At 37.1% G+C, this 15,679-nt stretch overlaps 1 protein-coding gene across 1 annotated transcript; it reads left to right on the top strand.

Moving 5' to 3' along the window:
• The first annotated feature begins 1,137 nt into the window (after window positions 1–1,137).
• On the top strand, window positions 1,138–14,605 carry EIF3L (eukaryotic translation initiation factor 3 subunit L). The gene is made up of 13 exons (XM_026694902.2): window positions 1,138–1,318; window positions 1,615–1,663; window positions 3,012–3,222; window positions 3,631–3,710; window positions 4,657–4,718; window positions 4,862–4,931; window positions 5,620–5,693; window positions 6,407–6,578; window positions 6,808–6,962; window positions 8,464–8,634; window positions 9,719–10,216; window positions 10,785–10,865; window positions 14,384–14,605. Exons 1-13 carry the CDS (start codon window positions 1,289–1,291, stop codon window positions 14,420–14,422), a joined length of 1,692 nt encoding a protein of 563 aa, XP_026550687.1. The 5' UTR covers window positions 1,138–1,288; the 3' UTR covers window positions 14,423–14,605.
• Window positions 14,606–15,679: the final 1,074 nt, after the last annotated feature.

Here is a 15,679-nt window from a genome sequence, read left to right as displayed (position 1 = left end):
GGAAGGAAGTGAATCCACAATCTGCAAACGGGGAGGCTTTAACTACTGTACCATCCTGAGCAGAAGTGCAGAATGCATACCAACATTTCATTAGAAGCCTCATTTATACCCAGGATAATATAGTACTTGTGCAACTCTGAGAAATACAATAATGTTATTCAAGGCAGCAAAAATAGAAAAGAAAGCATTTCAGCGGGGAAGATACTGTAATTACTTGACCCCCAAAATGAAACAATAGCAAAGCACACTGCCACAGATATAAATTATACACACCTATTTACCAAATTTTAAACCTCAGTGTTGAGAGAAGATATTATTTCCAGGCATTAGATTGTAATGTCTACATCTTGTTCTAACTAAAATAAAAGGTTTACATTCAAGGACAATTGGTTGTTATAAATGTAGTATTAAGCATTGACAAGTATACCTCACAGGACAGAAACACAATAGGTTTAACTTTTGGTGTCATTTGTTAATTTTTTTCCTCTGTAGATGTAGAATGTTTTTTTCTTATTGAAATTGTACAGGAACATTCTCAGGAAACAAGTATTCTGTAATTATTTTGCTTCTCTTTGAGGGCAAAGAATATACTTTTATAAAAATACTGGTACAGAAATGTCTCAGCTGTGACTAAACTTTTATACTTTCTTATATTTTTTTACCATTCCTTAGTAATTATGAATTAATTTGAGTTGCAATTGTGAGTGAGAAATTTGTTTTTATTATCTAATGAATGTTTTATGAAAACAAAATTGACTTCAGGTTAGGAGGCAATATTCTTGTGTAGTGGTTATTAATGTTGCTCTAGACATTTGTCAAACCCCATCCCTGGTCACAAAACCAATGGAAATTTGTGACATTTTCACCTTGCTTGCGATCTTGCAACTAGATGATCAATGTTGAAGATCAGATAACGCTTTAGGGGGTCCTTTGATTTGATCTAACAAGAGATCAGTTATTCTCAATAGGTTTATAACCCGCATTTCTTTCATAACACAATTAACAGTAGTGTATCAAATGCACTACTTTTTCTAAGCGTGGTTGCCGTCACGTTATAACGCACACTAAATGTAGTACGTTTACTTAGTCGTATTACCAGCAGATTAACAACGGTCCCTCTCATTCCTACAGTATTTTAAGTTGTCCGCCAAACGGACTATTTACACCGGCGGCTTCCGGTTTACGAGGGAAGTTCCACACATTCGGTGACCGGAAGACTTTGTTTGCTGCACCCCGGTCGGCTGTTCGGCGGTGTGCGTTCTCTTTTTTTCGTGCTCTTAAGCCCGCCATGTCGTATCCGGTGGACGATTACGAGGAGGTACAAACTTTGCGTATCTGTTCACTGCGATCTTGATTGGCGTGTGGGAATTGGGACCTTCAAGGGTGGTTTTTACTTGGCCTTTTCGGATAAAAGGGATGGGCGGGTGCCTCAGTGTAGTGGAAGGAAGAGAGGTTGCTGAGTCGTCACTAAAAGCAAAGCCGAGAAGAAGGGTCTTGTTTTCCAAAGCCGTGGATGTTCACATATGAGGTGGTGGTGGGGCAACGATTAAGCATGTTCCACCGTGTTATCTGTACCAGTTTCAAGCCTTCCCTTTCCACGCTCTCTTTTCGCAGGGCTCTTACGACCCATATGCTTATACAGGGGACTATGATTTACACACAGGTGAGTCCGTATACTTTCGTGTTGATGGTCCTGCTACTTCGAGTTTATGTTACTGGAGGCAAAGAGATGTGTGTTGTGCTACAGACACAGTGGCAGTATCGTTCAGAAGTGCTTCTGAGTCCAGCCCATTTCTTTATTCAATTTCTACCAAAAAATGGATAACTATGTATTAAACTTTTGATATTTGTCTCTTATGGAAAGAAAGTACTTTGACCTATATTTGGTTTAGCAACTTTAATTCTTCCTTGTTTGTTTCTTTGCCAATTACTTTTAATTTGCAGATGTAGGCTAAAATGTGAAAAAAAATTGAGTAGAACCTAAATATTAAAAAATATGGCTACAAAAATAGCTACTAGGCATTTCCATTCTTGTACTTTCCATTCTTGTAATCTATTGTAGGTGTTTTATTCAGATTGGTTTGCTTAAGAATAATGGGATTTAATTTAATAAATATTTTTAAAGTTATCAGGACTGAATTGGGAAGATCCAAATTGAAATGTCCACTCAGTTATGGAACTCATTTGGGTAATTATAGAGCAGTTATCTCTCCCAAAATAAATTACTTCTTTGGATAGTTTAAGAATATAATGGGAAAAAAAACATATATGTATTCTGAAGCTGCCAGTTGAAAGTGATTTTTAACTAAGAAAAAAATGTTTCTGAATTAATGACTTAGATACAAAATAATACTATGGCTTAAGTTCACATTGTGACTTTGGATAGCATCCATAACAGAACAAAATACCTAAATACTATTAAAAAGCCCAAGTTAAATTAGAATAAAGACAATATAAAAGCAAGGTTAAAAAAACCAAGAAATAAGACTGAATGACAGCAAAGCATACAAAGAATGCATCTAGTCAACCATCACATTTAATAGAGTCCCCAAATTCATGGGATCCCCAAACCCGTTGGCCAAAAACATTTTTGAGGGCCTTTTGTTCTATTTGCTTTTTTTCCTCCAACCTCTGTTGTCTTGTTTAGTAATATTCATGTTTGTTGGCCTCCACAGTAACCCTAATGTTGCCAGTGTTGAGTGGCCTATGATGGGCTGTGAGCCCCAGACAGACATCATCATGCAAATGCTGCTATTATATATTTTCATAATATATTTTTGCAAGTATGAAAATAATGGTATTTGCATGGCCGGCATTATCATCAATATGTTATCATTTCTCTTCTCATTCCTCCTTCCTGGCATCTGCCCAGGTTCATATTTGAAGAACTTTATTAAAAATGAGGATTCTAAAACAGATGCATGCATTTAAACGTAAGATTCAAAATGTTGCTATTCTATATCTTTCTGATACTATGTTTTGATGTAGTTGTTATAACTTGTATTTCATAGGAGATCCAAAACAGGATTTAGCCTATGAACGGCAATATGAACAGCAAACCTTTCAGGTGATTCCAGAAGTGATTAAAAATTTTATACAGTACTTTCATAAGACTGTTTCAGATCTGATTGACCAGAAAGTGTATGAGCTTCAGGCCAGTCGCATATCTAGTGATGTTATTGATCAGAAGGTATATGAGATCCAAGACATCTATGAAAACAGGTATGGTTTCATTTGCTTCAGAAAAGGGCAGGGCAAAAATTATCAGTATGGCTAGTTCTTATTGTGGTTCAATTACATTTAAAGACATAAAATATTAATGTAAGTGATACATAGCTATATAATTGTGAATATATAATGGGAAATAAAGATTATGCAGGTATGAGAAAAATGGTAAGAAAAATGCTAAAGAACAAGATTTTTCAGTGACATATGCTATCTGCCCACATGATAGCACATGCCGTTGAAAAATCTTGTTTTTTAGCATCTTTCTTACCACATTTTTCATAGAAATCTTTACATATGTAGAGTTGGCAAAAAGTGAGGTGGGGGCGTGTAAATTGTGGTAGTTTGTTATATGGGTTTATTATAGTCATGCCATTATTTTCTAAATAATTATGTGTATTGCAGTTGGACCAAACTAACAGAAAGGTTCTTTAAAAACACACCGTGGCCAGAAGCAGAGGCTATTGCACCACAGGTTGGAAATGGTAAGAATTTTTAATAGAAAACGTTATTCTGACTTTAGTCCCGTATTGGAAGAGTAATTTTGGGGGGGAGGGTGGGAAAGGAAGGGAACTAGTACATATTGAAGAAGACAGATTAAGAATTGAATTGCATTGAACTTTTTAAATTCCAAATGATTTCTTTAATGTAACAGGATATGTCACATGCGATCTGATCCACATTTCCAACATTTATATAATAAGCCTAAAAATGAGATTCAGCAGAAGATTTTATTCTTTTTTATGGTAGCTATACCTGGCTTGTTTTTTGTACTGAAATTATGAAACTTGTGATAAATTTAAGAGGTGGTATAAAAAAATATTGTCCTTGAACTTTTGCATTCTACCCTATTGTATTAAGCTGTTGATATTATAGTTTCAAAAAATTAGAGGGTCTTTATTGCCAGAAGAAATTTCCAATCTTAACTATATTTCCTATTTGCATCACTCAGTATCCTTGAATAATTTTTTTAACAATACCACTCCATGCTTGAAGATTATATAGCATAGTACAATACTGTATTTTTAAATATACAACACAATTAGTTTTTATCAAAATAAGAATAGCCTGTTTTTATTATAGTTGCAGTTAATGGATCTTAATGACAGTGTACGATCACCAATTCTGAGATATCTCAGTTGCTCATTAGCAAGAGAGACTGTATTCAGACGAAAATGTATTTGTGGCATATTCTACCGTAGCATATCATATTTGTTAACTTTCAGATAGTGTATGAAATTTCATTTGCCAAAGAATCATGTTGATATGCTTTTGCAGCAAATTTTTTTGACTTTTATTTGTTATAGGAAATTTTTGGATTTGTGATATATTTTATTATTTTCACTTGCATCAAATACTTGACCAATTGAATGAAAAAATCAAAGGCAAATACTTCAGATACAGTGATTTATAGCTTTTCTTTAATTGTAGATGCTGTGTTCCTGATTTTGTACAAGGAGTTGTATTATAGACACATCTATGCTAAAGTCAGTGTGAGTATCAGATTTAGATTGTCCTTAATGAAAAGTGCCTTTACTTTTTGTTCAATTGCTCTGTTTACGTAGAACTCTGAGATCATGTATTCATTCATTTCAGAAATCTAGGCAACTATTTACTCTTTCTTCATTTATTGCAGGGTGGCCCAACCCTGGAACAAAGATTTGAATCTTACTACAATTACTGCAATCTCTTCAACTACATTCTTAGTGAGTCTCTAAAATTATATAATTCTATGTATTGTACAAGGGGTAATAAGAATATATCTTCTATATTTAGAGTAATATTTAGTCAGTTACCATCCTAATATATAACTCTGTTCCTAAGTGTGGTGTTGTTGTTGTTTTTTGGAAGCCTTCTGAAACTCTCTGACCCCTTTTGTTAATACTGTATATCTTTATTTTTTTTAAAGAAAAATCCACATCTTCATTCTGATTTTGTAATCTCTGGCCTTTCCTCTCCTTTTTACATTTTGTTCTGTTAAGGACATGATTTGCTATGATACAATGTTTATTTAGAATACCTAGAAAACAATGCAAGTATGTAAAATTAAAACAAGCAACAGTGCAAGCTCTAGTTAAATTAGTAAATATTCAGTATTTATTAACTAATGGTGGGATCTAATTTGAATTAAAAGTAATTGTCTATTGGAAAATGCAGCAATGTATAGATTTCCTCCCAAAATTGGTAAATAAATTATATTATGAAGTGGGTTTTGGCACAATGCAGAATAATACTATAAAGTTAGGTTCTAACTTGTCTTTGGAACTGTTCAGTCAGCAATCCAGGCTTTCCTCTTTATCTTTTTATTGGTAAGATGCAGGGAGAATAAAAACATATAGACTCTTTGCTTTGTATTTTTCATTCCATATATTCTATATGAATGTTCCTTTCTAGATGCAGATGGTCCAGCTCCTCTAGAACTACCCAATCAATGGCTCTGGGATATTATAGATGAATTTATATATCAGGTATAAAAATGGATAGTTCTCTTATGTCAATTCCACATGCCTTTTTTAATAATGATGAAAATCTACAAAGATCACTAGAATCAAATGCTAAACATGCAAGTAATTTGCAAAACACTTTTCAAAGCACTAAAACTTCCAGATGTTTTATGGCTGGAATGCTTATATCTTTCTGTTTGGGTCTTGGAACATTATAGATATCCAGTTATATATATGCATGGAAAGAGGGGTTTATTTCTATATTGATATGTAAGATTGCAATTTGTATGGGACTTTGTGTGCTGGACAGAATTTAAACTCTGCTTAATACCAGCTCAGTTTGACGTATACTATATACTGTATATTTTGGATAGGAATATACCTATTGTTAGTGACTTGGAATAATATTTTTGTGGTGAGTTGTAATTTTATTCAGTGTTCTCACACTATGTGTCTTTCCTCCTACAAATTGTTATGGCTGCAATCTGGTTTCTGGTTAGCACTGAGGAAACTTTACTATTTTCATTTGTAAAATAGTATATAGTTTGGTTTTGTTATAATACAACATAACATTTGTACTCATCGATAAATTGATCTTTCTTTCCCACTTTTGCTTTTGGGTAATTCCAATTTATTCAGTCATTTCATTTTTATTCTGGTTATGTAAAAAAAAAAAATCCAAGGAGAAAAATAATGCCACCCTCATTTTCTCTTGCATTCTCTATCTCCTTGTAAAGTTTCAGTCCTACAGTCAGTATCGCTGCAAGACTGCCAAGAAATCTGAGGAAGAAATTGATTTCTTGAGGTTAAATCCTAAGATCTGGAATGTCCACAGTGTTCTTAATGTGTTATATTCCATAGTGGACAAATCCAACATCAACAGGCAACTGGAAGTCTATACCAGCGGAGGTAAGGAAATAAATATTTTAAAATGAGTGGGCTTTGCCATTGTCAGTTATCAATAATAATTATCCAGTAATTTATTCATGAGGAAGGTCTAGCCATTTTAATTCTGATTGTGAATCTTCAGCTATTTCATTCTGATCAGGAATCAAGCTGGCAGATTGAAATTTTCATTTTCATTCACTGTTGCATTTAGAGTCCACATATATAGTTTCAAATTCTTTTTTCCCCTTAGGGGACCCCGAGAGCGTCGCTGGAGAATACGGTCGTCATTCTTTATATAAGATGTTGGGCTATTTTAGCCTTGTGGGTCTGCTGCGCCTTCATTCATTGCTGGGTGATTATTATCAAGCCATTAAGGTTCTGGAAAATATTGAGCTTAACAAGAAGGTAAGAGAGCCACCTTTGGTTTAAAAATTGCACTTTTTTAAAAGAACAGTTCTCTTCTGGAACATTTATTTATTTGCATGGATTTATATCACCACCCATCTCCTGAATATGGCTCTAGACAGCTATATTTATATAAATATATAAACTTTGTTTGGTAGGATGCTAAATGTTCTGCAAAATTTTTATCTAAACCATAGACATCAGCCTGGTGAATGTCTCAGAACCGTACAGTGAGATTCCAAAATTACTTCTTTTCTCTAGTGACTGTTAGCTGTGCTTCTCCCCTCATACACTACCTACTTTTCCCCAGATCTGTTCCCCTGATTTCCAAATAAATCATATAGGTTGTATACTAAAAACAAGCTAATGTGAAGAAAATCAGTAACGTATATCTGTATAGATATATAGCCCCATCTAATTTTGGCTGTGTTTGAGCTGAAAATAAACAGCCCCTGTGATTTCACACAGGATTGCCATGATTTCTCTTGACAGCTACTTGCACCCTTTAGACCTCTCCTGTCAAGAATCAAATCCCTTATCTGGAAAGTACAGAGTTGGGGAAGGTTGTAATAAAAGATCTCTACAATGGTGAAGTTGTTACATCGTACCTTTTTAATCAGAGAAAAAATTGTATCTTTGTCTTTTTTTTGCCAGTTAGCTGGTGATAATTATTTCAAAATATCTATGAACAAGTTTGGGTTAAAAATGCTGAATACGTTTGCTTTTAAAATCATAGATTGGTTTAAAATAATGTCTTATTGCTCAAGTTTAAGGTACTCTATATCTCTTCATTTTGTTTGCTGCAAGGAACTTAACAGGCCTATCTCTCTGAAAATGCTACGTTAAGACTGAATAAGGAGGTACTGTGCTGCAGTACTTTAGAGACACTAGGGCAGTACAGGTAGTCCTCCACTTACATCAGTCCATTTAGTGACCATTTGAAGTTACAACAGCACTGAAAAAAGTGACTTATGATTGTTTTTCAAACTTAGAACCATTGCAGCATTCCCATGGTCAGATGAACAAAATTCATACACTTGGCAACTGATTCATATTTATGATGGTTGCAGTGTTCTGAGGTCATGTGTTCATCTTTTATACCCGACAAGCAAACTCAAGGGGGAAGTCAGATTCACTTAACAACTGCATTACTAAGTTAACAACTGCCATGCATCACTTAACAACTGTGGCAAAAAGGTAGTAAAATGGGGCAAAATTCACTTAACAACAATCTTACTTAGCAACAGAAATTTGGGGCTTAATTGCAGTTGTAAATTGTAAACAGTCTGGCTAGGGTAATTTGGGGAATTGAAGTCCGCACATCTTAAAGTTGCTGAAATTACCTTGCATTTACCCACATGATCTTTATTTATAGACTGAAGGCATGTGGAGTCAAGTCCTTATATTATAGCTTTGGGAATGACGCTATTCACTCTTTGTAGAGACTGGTAACATTTTCCTGTCTTGTGTACTGAACAATATCTCCTTTTTCCCTTCTCAGAGTATGTACTCACGAGTACCAGAATGCCAGGTTACCACCTATTACTATGTTGGTTTTGCATACTTCATGATGCGACGCTACCAAGATGCAATCCGTGTCTTTGCTAATATTCTGCTGTATATTCAGAGGACCAAGAGCATGTTCCAGAGAACAACTTACAAATATGAAATGGTAAAATGTTGTAAGGTTTCTACCCTCCTTTCTAAGAGTTGTCCTTGAAAATTCTTTCCTATTTGCTAATAGCGTTAGTGATCTTTCAGCACAATTCTATCAGAATCTGTTTCACTGATACGAAGAAGTATGTTGTATTCATCTTTTAGCTTTCAGTTCAAGTCAATTTGTTTAAAAAATTGCAAACGCTTTCTGGTTTAGCTGATCCTTATTGTCCTTCCTGGCATCAATAGTTCCCACTAGATGCATCCAGTATTTAACTGATTAAATCTTTCAGGAGACTATTTATCCTTTGATCTTTTTCATTTGCCCTAGGTATATCAAACTTCAGTCTTCACTTTTAGACACTTTTGATAATTTGATTTAACTTGTCTATTTCCCTAGTCTGCTGCTGTTCTGCTGATGCCCTCTCCCCTTCCCATTTCTTCCTATATAGTGATAGTGTTTTCAAAATTTTCTATGGGACTGGCTCCTTATTGTGAGTTGTGCAAAGCTTTGTACTCTTTGTTAATGTATATCCTGTCTGGTGACATTCCCACCAGCATAGGCCTATGATGGTATCTCAGTTCCTCCTATTTTTGCTGGTATTTTCTTAAATATGGTAATCACTTCTGTGGTGAATTCTCATAGGTAGCTTTCCTTATTGGGTTGGTCTTCAGAGTTAATGTTCAAAGAGCTGAGAACTCTTTGGGATTTTATTTTTGAAGTGTTCAAATAAAGGGGAGGTGCAGGGGGACAATAGGCAGCATACAATATACGTATATTTCAAAGCGCTTTTTAAAAGTCCCTTTATGTTAATGAACAAGACCCCATTATCCAAAGGACTTGGTCTATTAATCAAAGAAATGCAGAACTAGAACTGTATGTTCAGGGAGCTTAATGGATCAGGGCAGCTTTTACTTTCCATTAGTGTGTCACTATGTTTGCTTGTCTAGTTTTTACTTTGGAAAGCTACCCATGAATTTATAGCAAAAGTGAGACTTAATGATGTGTTACTTGGCTAGTAACCGCTACACATGTATCTTCTTAGATGCAAAGAGTAATTTATCTTTAATGTTTCTCGTGGAAATTGTTTATTTTTCAGATTAACAAACAAAATGAGCAGATGCATGCTCTTCTGGCCATTGCTCTTGCCATGTATCCAATGCGCATTGATGAAAGCATTCACCTGCAGCTTAGAGAGAAGTATGGGGATAAGATGCTACGAATGCAGAAGGGAGACCCCCAGGTATATGAGGAGCTGTTCAGCTATGCTTGTCCCAAATTTGTCTCGCCCGTGGTACCCAACTACGACAATGTGCATCCCAATTATCATAAAGAACCATACCTGCAGCAGTTGAAAGTCTTTGCTGATGAAGTCCAGCAGCAAGCTCAGCTGTCCACCATCCGCAGTTTCCTAAAACTCTACACTACTATGCCTGTGACTAAACTGGCTGGCTTCTTGGATCTCACAGAACAGGAATTCTGCATCCAGTTGCTGGTCTTCAAGCACAAAATGAAAAACCTGGTCTGGACAAGTGGCATCTCTGCCTTGGATGGAGAGTTCCAGTCAGCTTCTGAGGTGGACTTTTACATTGACAAGGTTTGACTTTTCTCCAACCCTTCTGACAATAGTACATAGTACCTGAACTTAATATTATTTAGACGTACTGAACTCCAGTCAACAGGATGGCTGGAATGTATCACCATCAAACTCATTTAGCATCCTCTCTTGGGTTTGAGTTCCTTTATACATGTGAGATGAATCTGTGTTGGAAACTAATGTAAAAACTAGATATTCCCACCATTCTCTTGCCTTGACTGTTTCTCAGGGGCCATATAGTAGTAGAGATGGGGGCCCAGTCCTTCTCTGAAGCCCTTTCCTTGTGAGACCAGATCACTAGGCCACCTCTCTGAGGGGCATTAGCTTCAGATAGAAACCTCCAATCAGACTAAATCCAGACTAAGATAATAGCAGGTAACATGACAAGTCTGTTTTCATTTTCATGACAGCAAGTTCTTATCTGGACAAGCGTATAATGTTTATAGCATGATACAAGGCAATATAAAAATAAAACCCTATAATCCCAGCCTAGAGCAGACATAATACCCAGCAGATGTCTCCTAGCAGAATCCGGATATGTTGCTAACTTCTATTTGCCTTTTGGCAGGACATGATCCATATTGCAGATACAAAAGTCGCTCGACGCTATGGGGATTTCTTCATCCGTCAGATTCATAAATTTGAAGAGGTAAGTTAATGGCTGAATGCACAGGAGAAACCTATTAACAAATAAATGGCATAGTTTCCAAAACCTGGTGGCCATGAAACTTAAACGTCTTTCTTGCTTCAGTGTGGGCTTCTTTCCATACAAAGGTGGTCAAATATTAAAAGAGCATCAGTTATTCCAAAAAATATTTGTTTGTAACCCCCAAATGAAGCAATTGCTGGCATTGCTGCCCTCTTTCTGTGAGAAAAGGGAGTTGTCAAAAAAGATCCCTTGCAACCTGCTGCCTAGAGAGCAAAATGTGGCCGTTTTAGTATCCTGAAGAGGTCACTGCATTACCCAGAAATCTATCCAAAGGAGTAAAGATGTGCGTGCGTGTGGTTATCCCTAGTTCCTATTTTGCTTTGAAAAACTGAAATGGCTTGGTACACTCTATTGAGGTCATTTAACAGGGCATTATGGTGGGAAAATGGAGGGAAGCTATCAGATGAGCATCTTGTAAAGCTGCCTTGTGATTAAGCCCTCAAAAGTTGTCAGACTGCTGGCAGTTGGCAAGTCTCTTCTGGAAGGGTGAAAGGCTCTCCCCTCCCTAAATTGCCTGCTTTGTTTTTATTCTGGGTAGAAGAGCAAGAACGGAGAGCTAAAACCCCTCTTTGCCATCCCACCAGAATTGAGTTCCTGATTATTTGTAATCAACAAATTGTATGTTAATACAAGATTTATTCAGAGTTGCGTGATGCACTTTATCATCATCATTTTTAAAATAAAACCAAGATGCTAGCCAGCTTCATAAGAAGGTGCATGGTTAAAATGGCCTCAGTTATAACTATGCTTTTCAGATGTCTTAATCCTCGCCATTGTAGATAATGATATTTTCTTGAGTGAGCATGATTGTAGTTATGTTGAAAAGTAGGGGTCAAGGGATCCCTACTGCACAAAGAGTTTTCCCTCATAAGAATGAAAGGTCAGAGTCGGTGAAAGATGTTCTCCAAACTGCAGCTGTTTTGCAGAGGCTTGCCAAGATTTAAGCAGCTTATGTTACAAATAATGCCAGGCAAATTAATTTTGAAGATGCTAATTTTGGGTTGTCTAATGAAAGATCATAAGGGTTAGGGTTAGTGTCTGTCAAGTAAAGCAGTGGTCCCCAACCTTTTTGTACCAGGGACCGGTTTCAAGCAGAAAATTTTGCAAGGACCGGGGGAGAGAGAGAGAAGGAGGCTTCGCGCTCTCGCTGCTCCACCAGCCCAGGGGGCTTTTCTGTCGCCGCAGCTATTCCGAGCGCCCGCTTTCACCCCCACCCTGCCCGCCGCGCGCGTCAATCCACAGTGTCCCGTTCTGCCTGCCTGCCTGCCTGCCTTAGTTTCTGGTTGTTTGGGAGCAGCTTCGCTGAGAGTAACTATTCGCCTCTTTTACTCAGCCGAAGCTGTTCCGATTCAACCATTAACGAAGGCAGGCAGGCAGGCAGGCAGAACGGAGCACTGGTAAACCTCGCGCGCGGGCGGGCGGGCGGGCGGGGTGGGGGTGGGGAGAAACGGGTGCTTCGGAGGCGCTGCGGCGACAGGAAAAGCCCCCTTCTTTGAAGCAGTTTCTTCCTGGGCTGGTGGAGGAGCGAGAGAGTGACTGAGAGAGCTGACCCAGAGAGAAGGACAGGCTTCGGTTGCTTCCTCCCTCCCTTCTTTCATTTGTGTCCTTGATCCCCGATCCCAGCAGCATTCACCGAAGGTGAAGAAAGCCGCCATTTTTTTTTTAAAAAAAATTCTTTGCGGCCCGGTAGAGAGTGCTCCACGGCCCGGTACCGGTCCGCGCCCGGTGGTTGGGGACCCCTGAAGTAAAGGATACAACAAATGGTTTAAACAGAAAAGGCTGAATTATTTGAATAGATTGTGTATAATTGAGCTATGGTAAATATTTGTGGTCTATTTTCCATATTGTTTACTATAATAATTTCTGTAATATGTACTTTCTGTTAGTTTTCTTGATCACAAAAATCTTACATATGTATAGATGCATGCCCTATTATTAATGCTGTTCCCTGTCATCATTGTGTAAGGAACCGAAAGGAGTAAGAACCAATAAACCAAATAAACATCTAAAACGGGTGTCAAACTCATGTCGTCATGGCGGCGTCACGTGACATATCGGAACTTTTTTCTTCTTCTTCGCTAAACTGGGCGTGGGCGTGGCCAGCACATGACGCATCTGGCCCATGGGCCCGGAGTTTGACAGCCCTGATCTAAAGAGAAAGGAAGCAGCTGATTTTAATTTATATGGAATAATCTTTCTCCATATACATCTCTATCACCTCTTAGTTTTTTCTGCACATTTCATGTATAGTACAATTCCGTGCATCCCACAAACTAGGAGATAAAGTGTAGTGTATTGACTCACCTTCAGAATACATAATTACCATTAGTTGGTCACATTTATATGTGTGGGAATTACATGATTCCTGAAGGAGAGAATAAGGAATAAGGAAGTATAAGGAAGTATCTAGAAATGCATAATATAGTGTTGGAAGTTAAAAATCACCCCTCTCCTAGAAAAATGAAATATTTTAGGATATATTAAAAAGGCAGAATATTTTCCCTAAAAGAGAATTAGAAACTCAGAGAGGCAGAAACAGCCCTCCCCTTTGTTAATCGGCCATTAAAGCCAGGGCCAGTCTATTCTACATAACAAAGATCTACCTCCTTCAGGCAGAGCCATTTAATAGCTCTTCATTGCATCACCCAAGTTTCAACCAAACTTAGCACACAGACAACCTAAAAAGCTAGCTATGGCCTCTGACAACAGCCAATCGGGATACTCTTCCTGTGTTCCAGGAAGTTCAAAGACAGGGTATAAAACCCAGGGACTCTCAGCATCTCTTCCCTTTTCTTTGTCCAGAGCTCCAAGGCATGTGATTCTGTTCATCAGTAAACTTTCTTTCCAAGCAACTTCCATGATTCTAGTGTCTTTTTCCCCACTTGGAACTGAACCCAGAAGGATGTTTCTTCCAACAATTGTATAAAAATTTGGAAAATAGTGCAGGAGATTAAATAATACTATGTAATGAGGTTTCTGAAAGCAATCCCAAAAGTAAAAAGATTTGAGATAACCAGTGGATCAATGAGTATGAATTCTTTACAACCAGATCTTTGCTATGAATCTCCCAATTTCAATAACCCAAAAATTCTTTTTCTAAGTTTATTTTTATCAGTTGAATAGTCATTTTCCAGAAATGATGATTTCTAAACAATTTTGCCAGTGTATATTTGGATAAAATGCTGCTAAAATTATTTGTAGTTCATGTAACTTGCAGATGCCCATCGCTTTTTACAAATATGTTGGTGGTCTGACCTCAAATCTGTCCACTTTAGTATAGTCTGCATATGGGCTAGATTTGATTTACTCATTCAGCTGCACTCAGCATTCTTGGTAGGATGTAGACACTTGTTTGGAGAGTGTATAATTGGGGCAATGATACTGAAGTGCTTAACTATGTGGGCACTTATCTCCCCCTTCCCCCAATTAACTTGTAATTAGATGTCTGTCTCTTTCAGTTGAATCGTACCCTGAAGAAGATGGGCCAGAGACCTTGAAACTCTTCTTGCATCAGCTATTTGCCCGATTTGAAGAAGGCAAGCCTGGAAGAAAAATGAGCTAAGAAGTCTGGAATTTTCTGTAATCTCTGCAATTTTTTATTTGGATAGCAGATGACTGTGCTCATGCAAAAAAAAAAAAAAACCTAAAAGGTCTAATTAAATAAATGTAATTTCTTCGTGTCTCTGGAGTTTGTTCATTTGTCCATTTGAGGGAGAAATAGCTAATCTGTGGCTCCTTTTGATATCTTAGTTTTAGGACCTGCCTACTTTCATTCTATAGGAAGTGTTTTTGAATAGCTGGCAGTGTGTTTGCCAGGACTCAATCACAGGTCTTCACCTCTATTTTGAAACGTGACCTGTATTAATGCTGATTTCGCAAAAATGTGAAGCGGCCCTTTCTCCTATAGTTTTAGAATGTAAAACCACAATGCCCTGCATTGTTAAAAGAAAGGAAAAGAGATCATGCTACATGTCCAAATGATTTCCGTGAGACTGTAGATTTAATCCCTCTAAGATTGAATGCCTCAGAGTATCTTCCAGATCTTTTATGATTTTTTTTCTTTTAATTTAAGGCACTAGGACAGGAAAAGTGAAGTCTCTGAATCAGGCTCAGCTCTTGGTGACCTCGTGGATATGCCCAAGCATGACATTTGGCAATATTCATGTATCCTGTTGTGTTTTAATTGTGCAAAATCAGTCTACACCCAGTAGATGGTGAAGTTGACATCATATAGCACCTTTCTTATCATTTATGATTAAATTTCTCTCCCTTTTAAAAATTATATTGAAAAATACTGCAAATAAACCTGCAGTCTTTTTATATGAAACAAAAGAAATTATGACTACAGTCCCATGTAAATTGGAAATCATTCTCTTGAACTTGGTAATTTTAGAAAACATATTAGGATTGGGCTGCCCCAAAGGATATGTCTCTTTACTTACAGATTGGATCAAATGTTAGGGGATTTCAGTGTGTAACAAAGTACAGTTCATGTTACGGAACGCTTCTGACAGTAATAAAACAACATTGCTAAAAAATACCAGCAATTTATTCATGCCAGACTCCTTCCAACTTTCTTAGTGAGGGTAAGCGCATGAAATTAGGGCTGCCAATTTTTTCAATTGTACACTCAGTGTGAGCTAGTTAACACCTCTTGGGAAATGTTTGTTTCTTAGAAAAGGCATATGAGGAAGTGCTGAGTTCAAGTAAAACTGAAAATCTGCAAGCTCCTTTCCTATTACAAGTTCAATACA

This window comes from Notechis scutatus, chromosome 6 (genome assembly GCF_049901735.1).
Source record: "Notechis scutatus isolate UNSWTSFEM ecotype Mainland chromosome 6, rNotScu1.2, whole genome shotgun sequence".
Classification (NCBI taxonomy): Eukaryota; Metazoa; Chordata; class Lepidosauria; order Squamata; family Elapidae; genus Notechis; species Notechis scutatus.
Note: the sequence above shows the minus strand (reverse complement) of the source record. Positions and strands in the feature narration are given on the sequence as shown.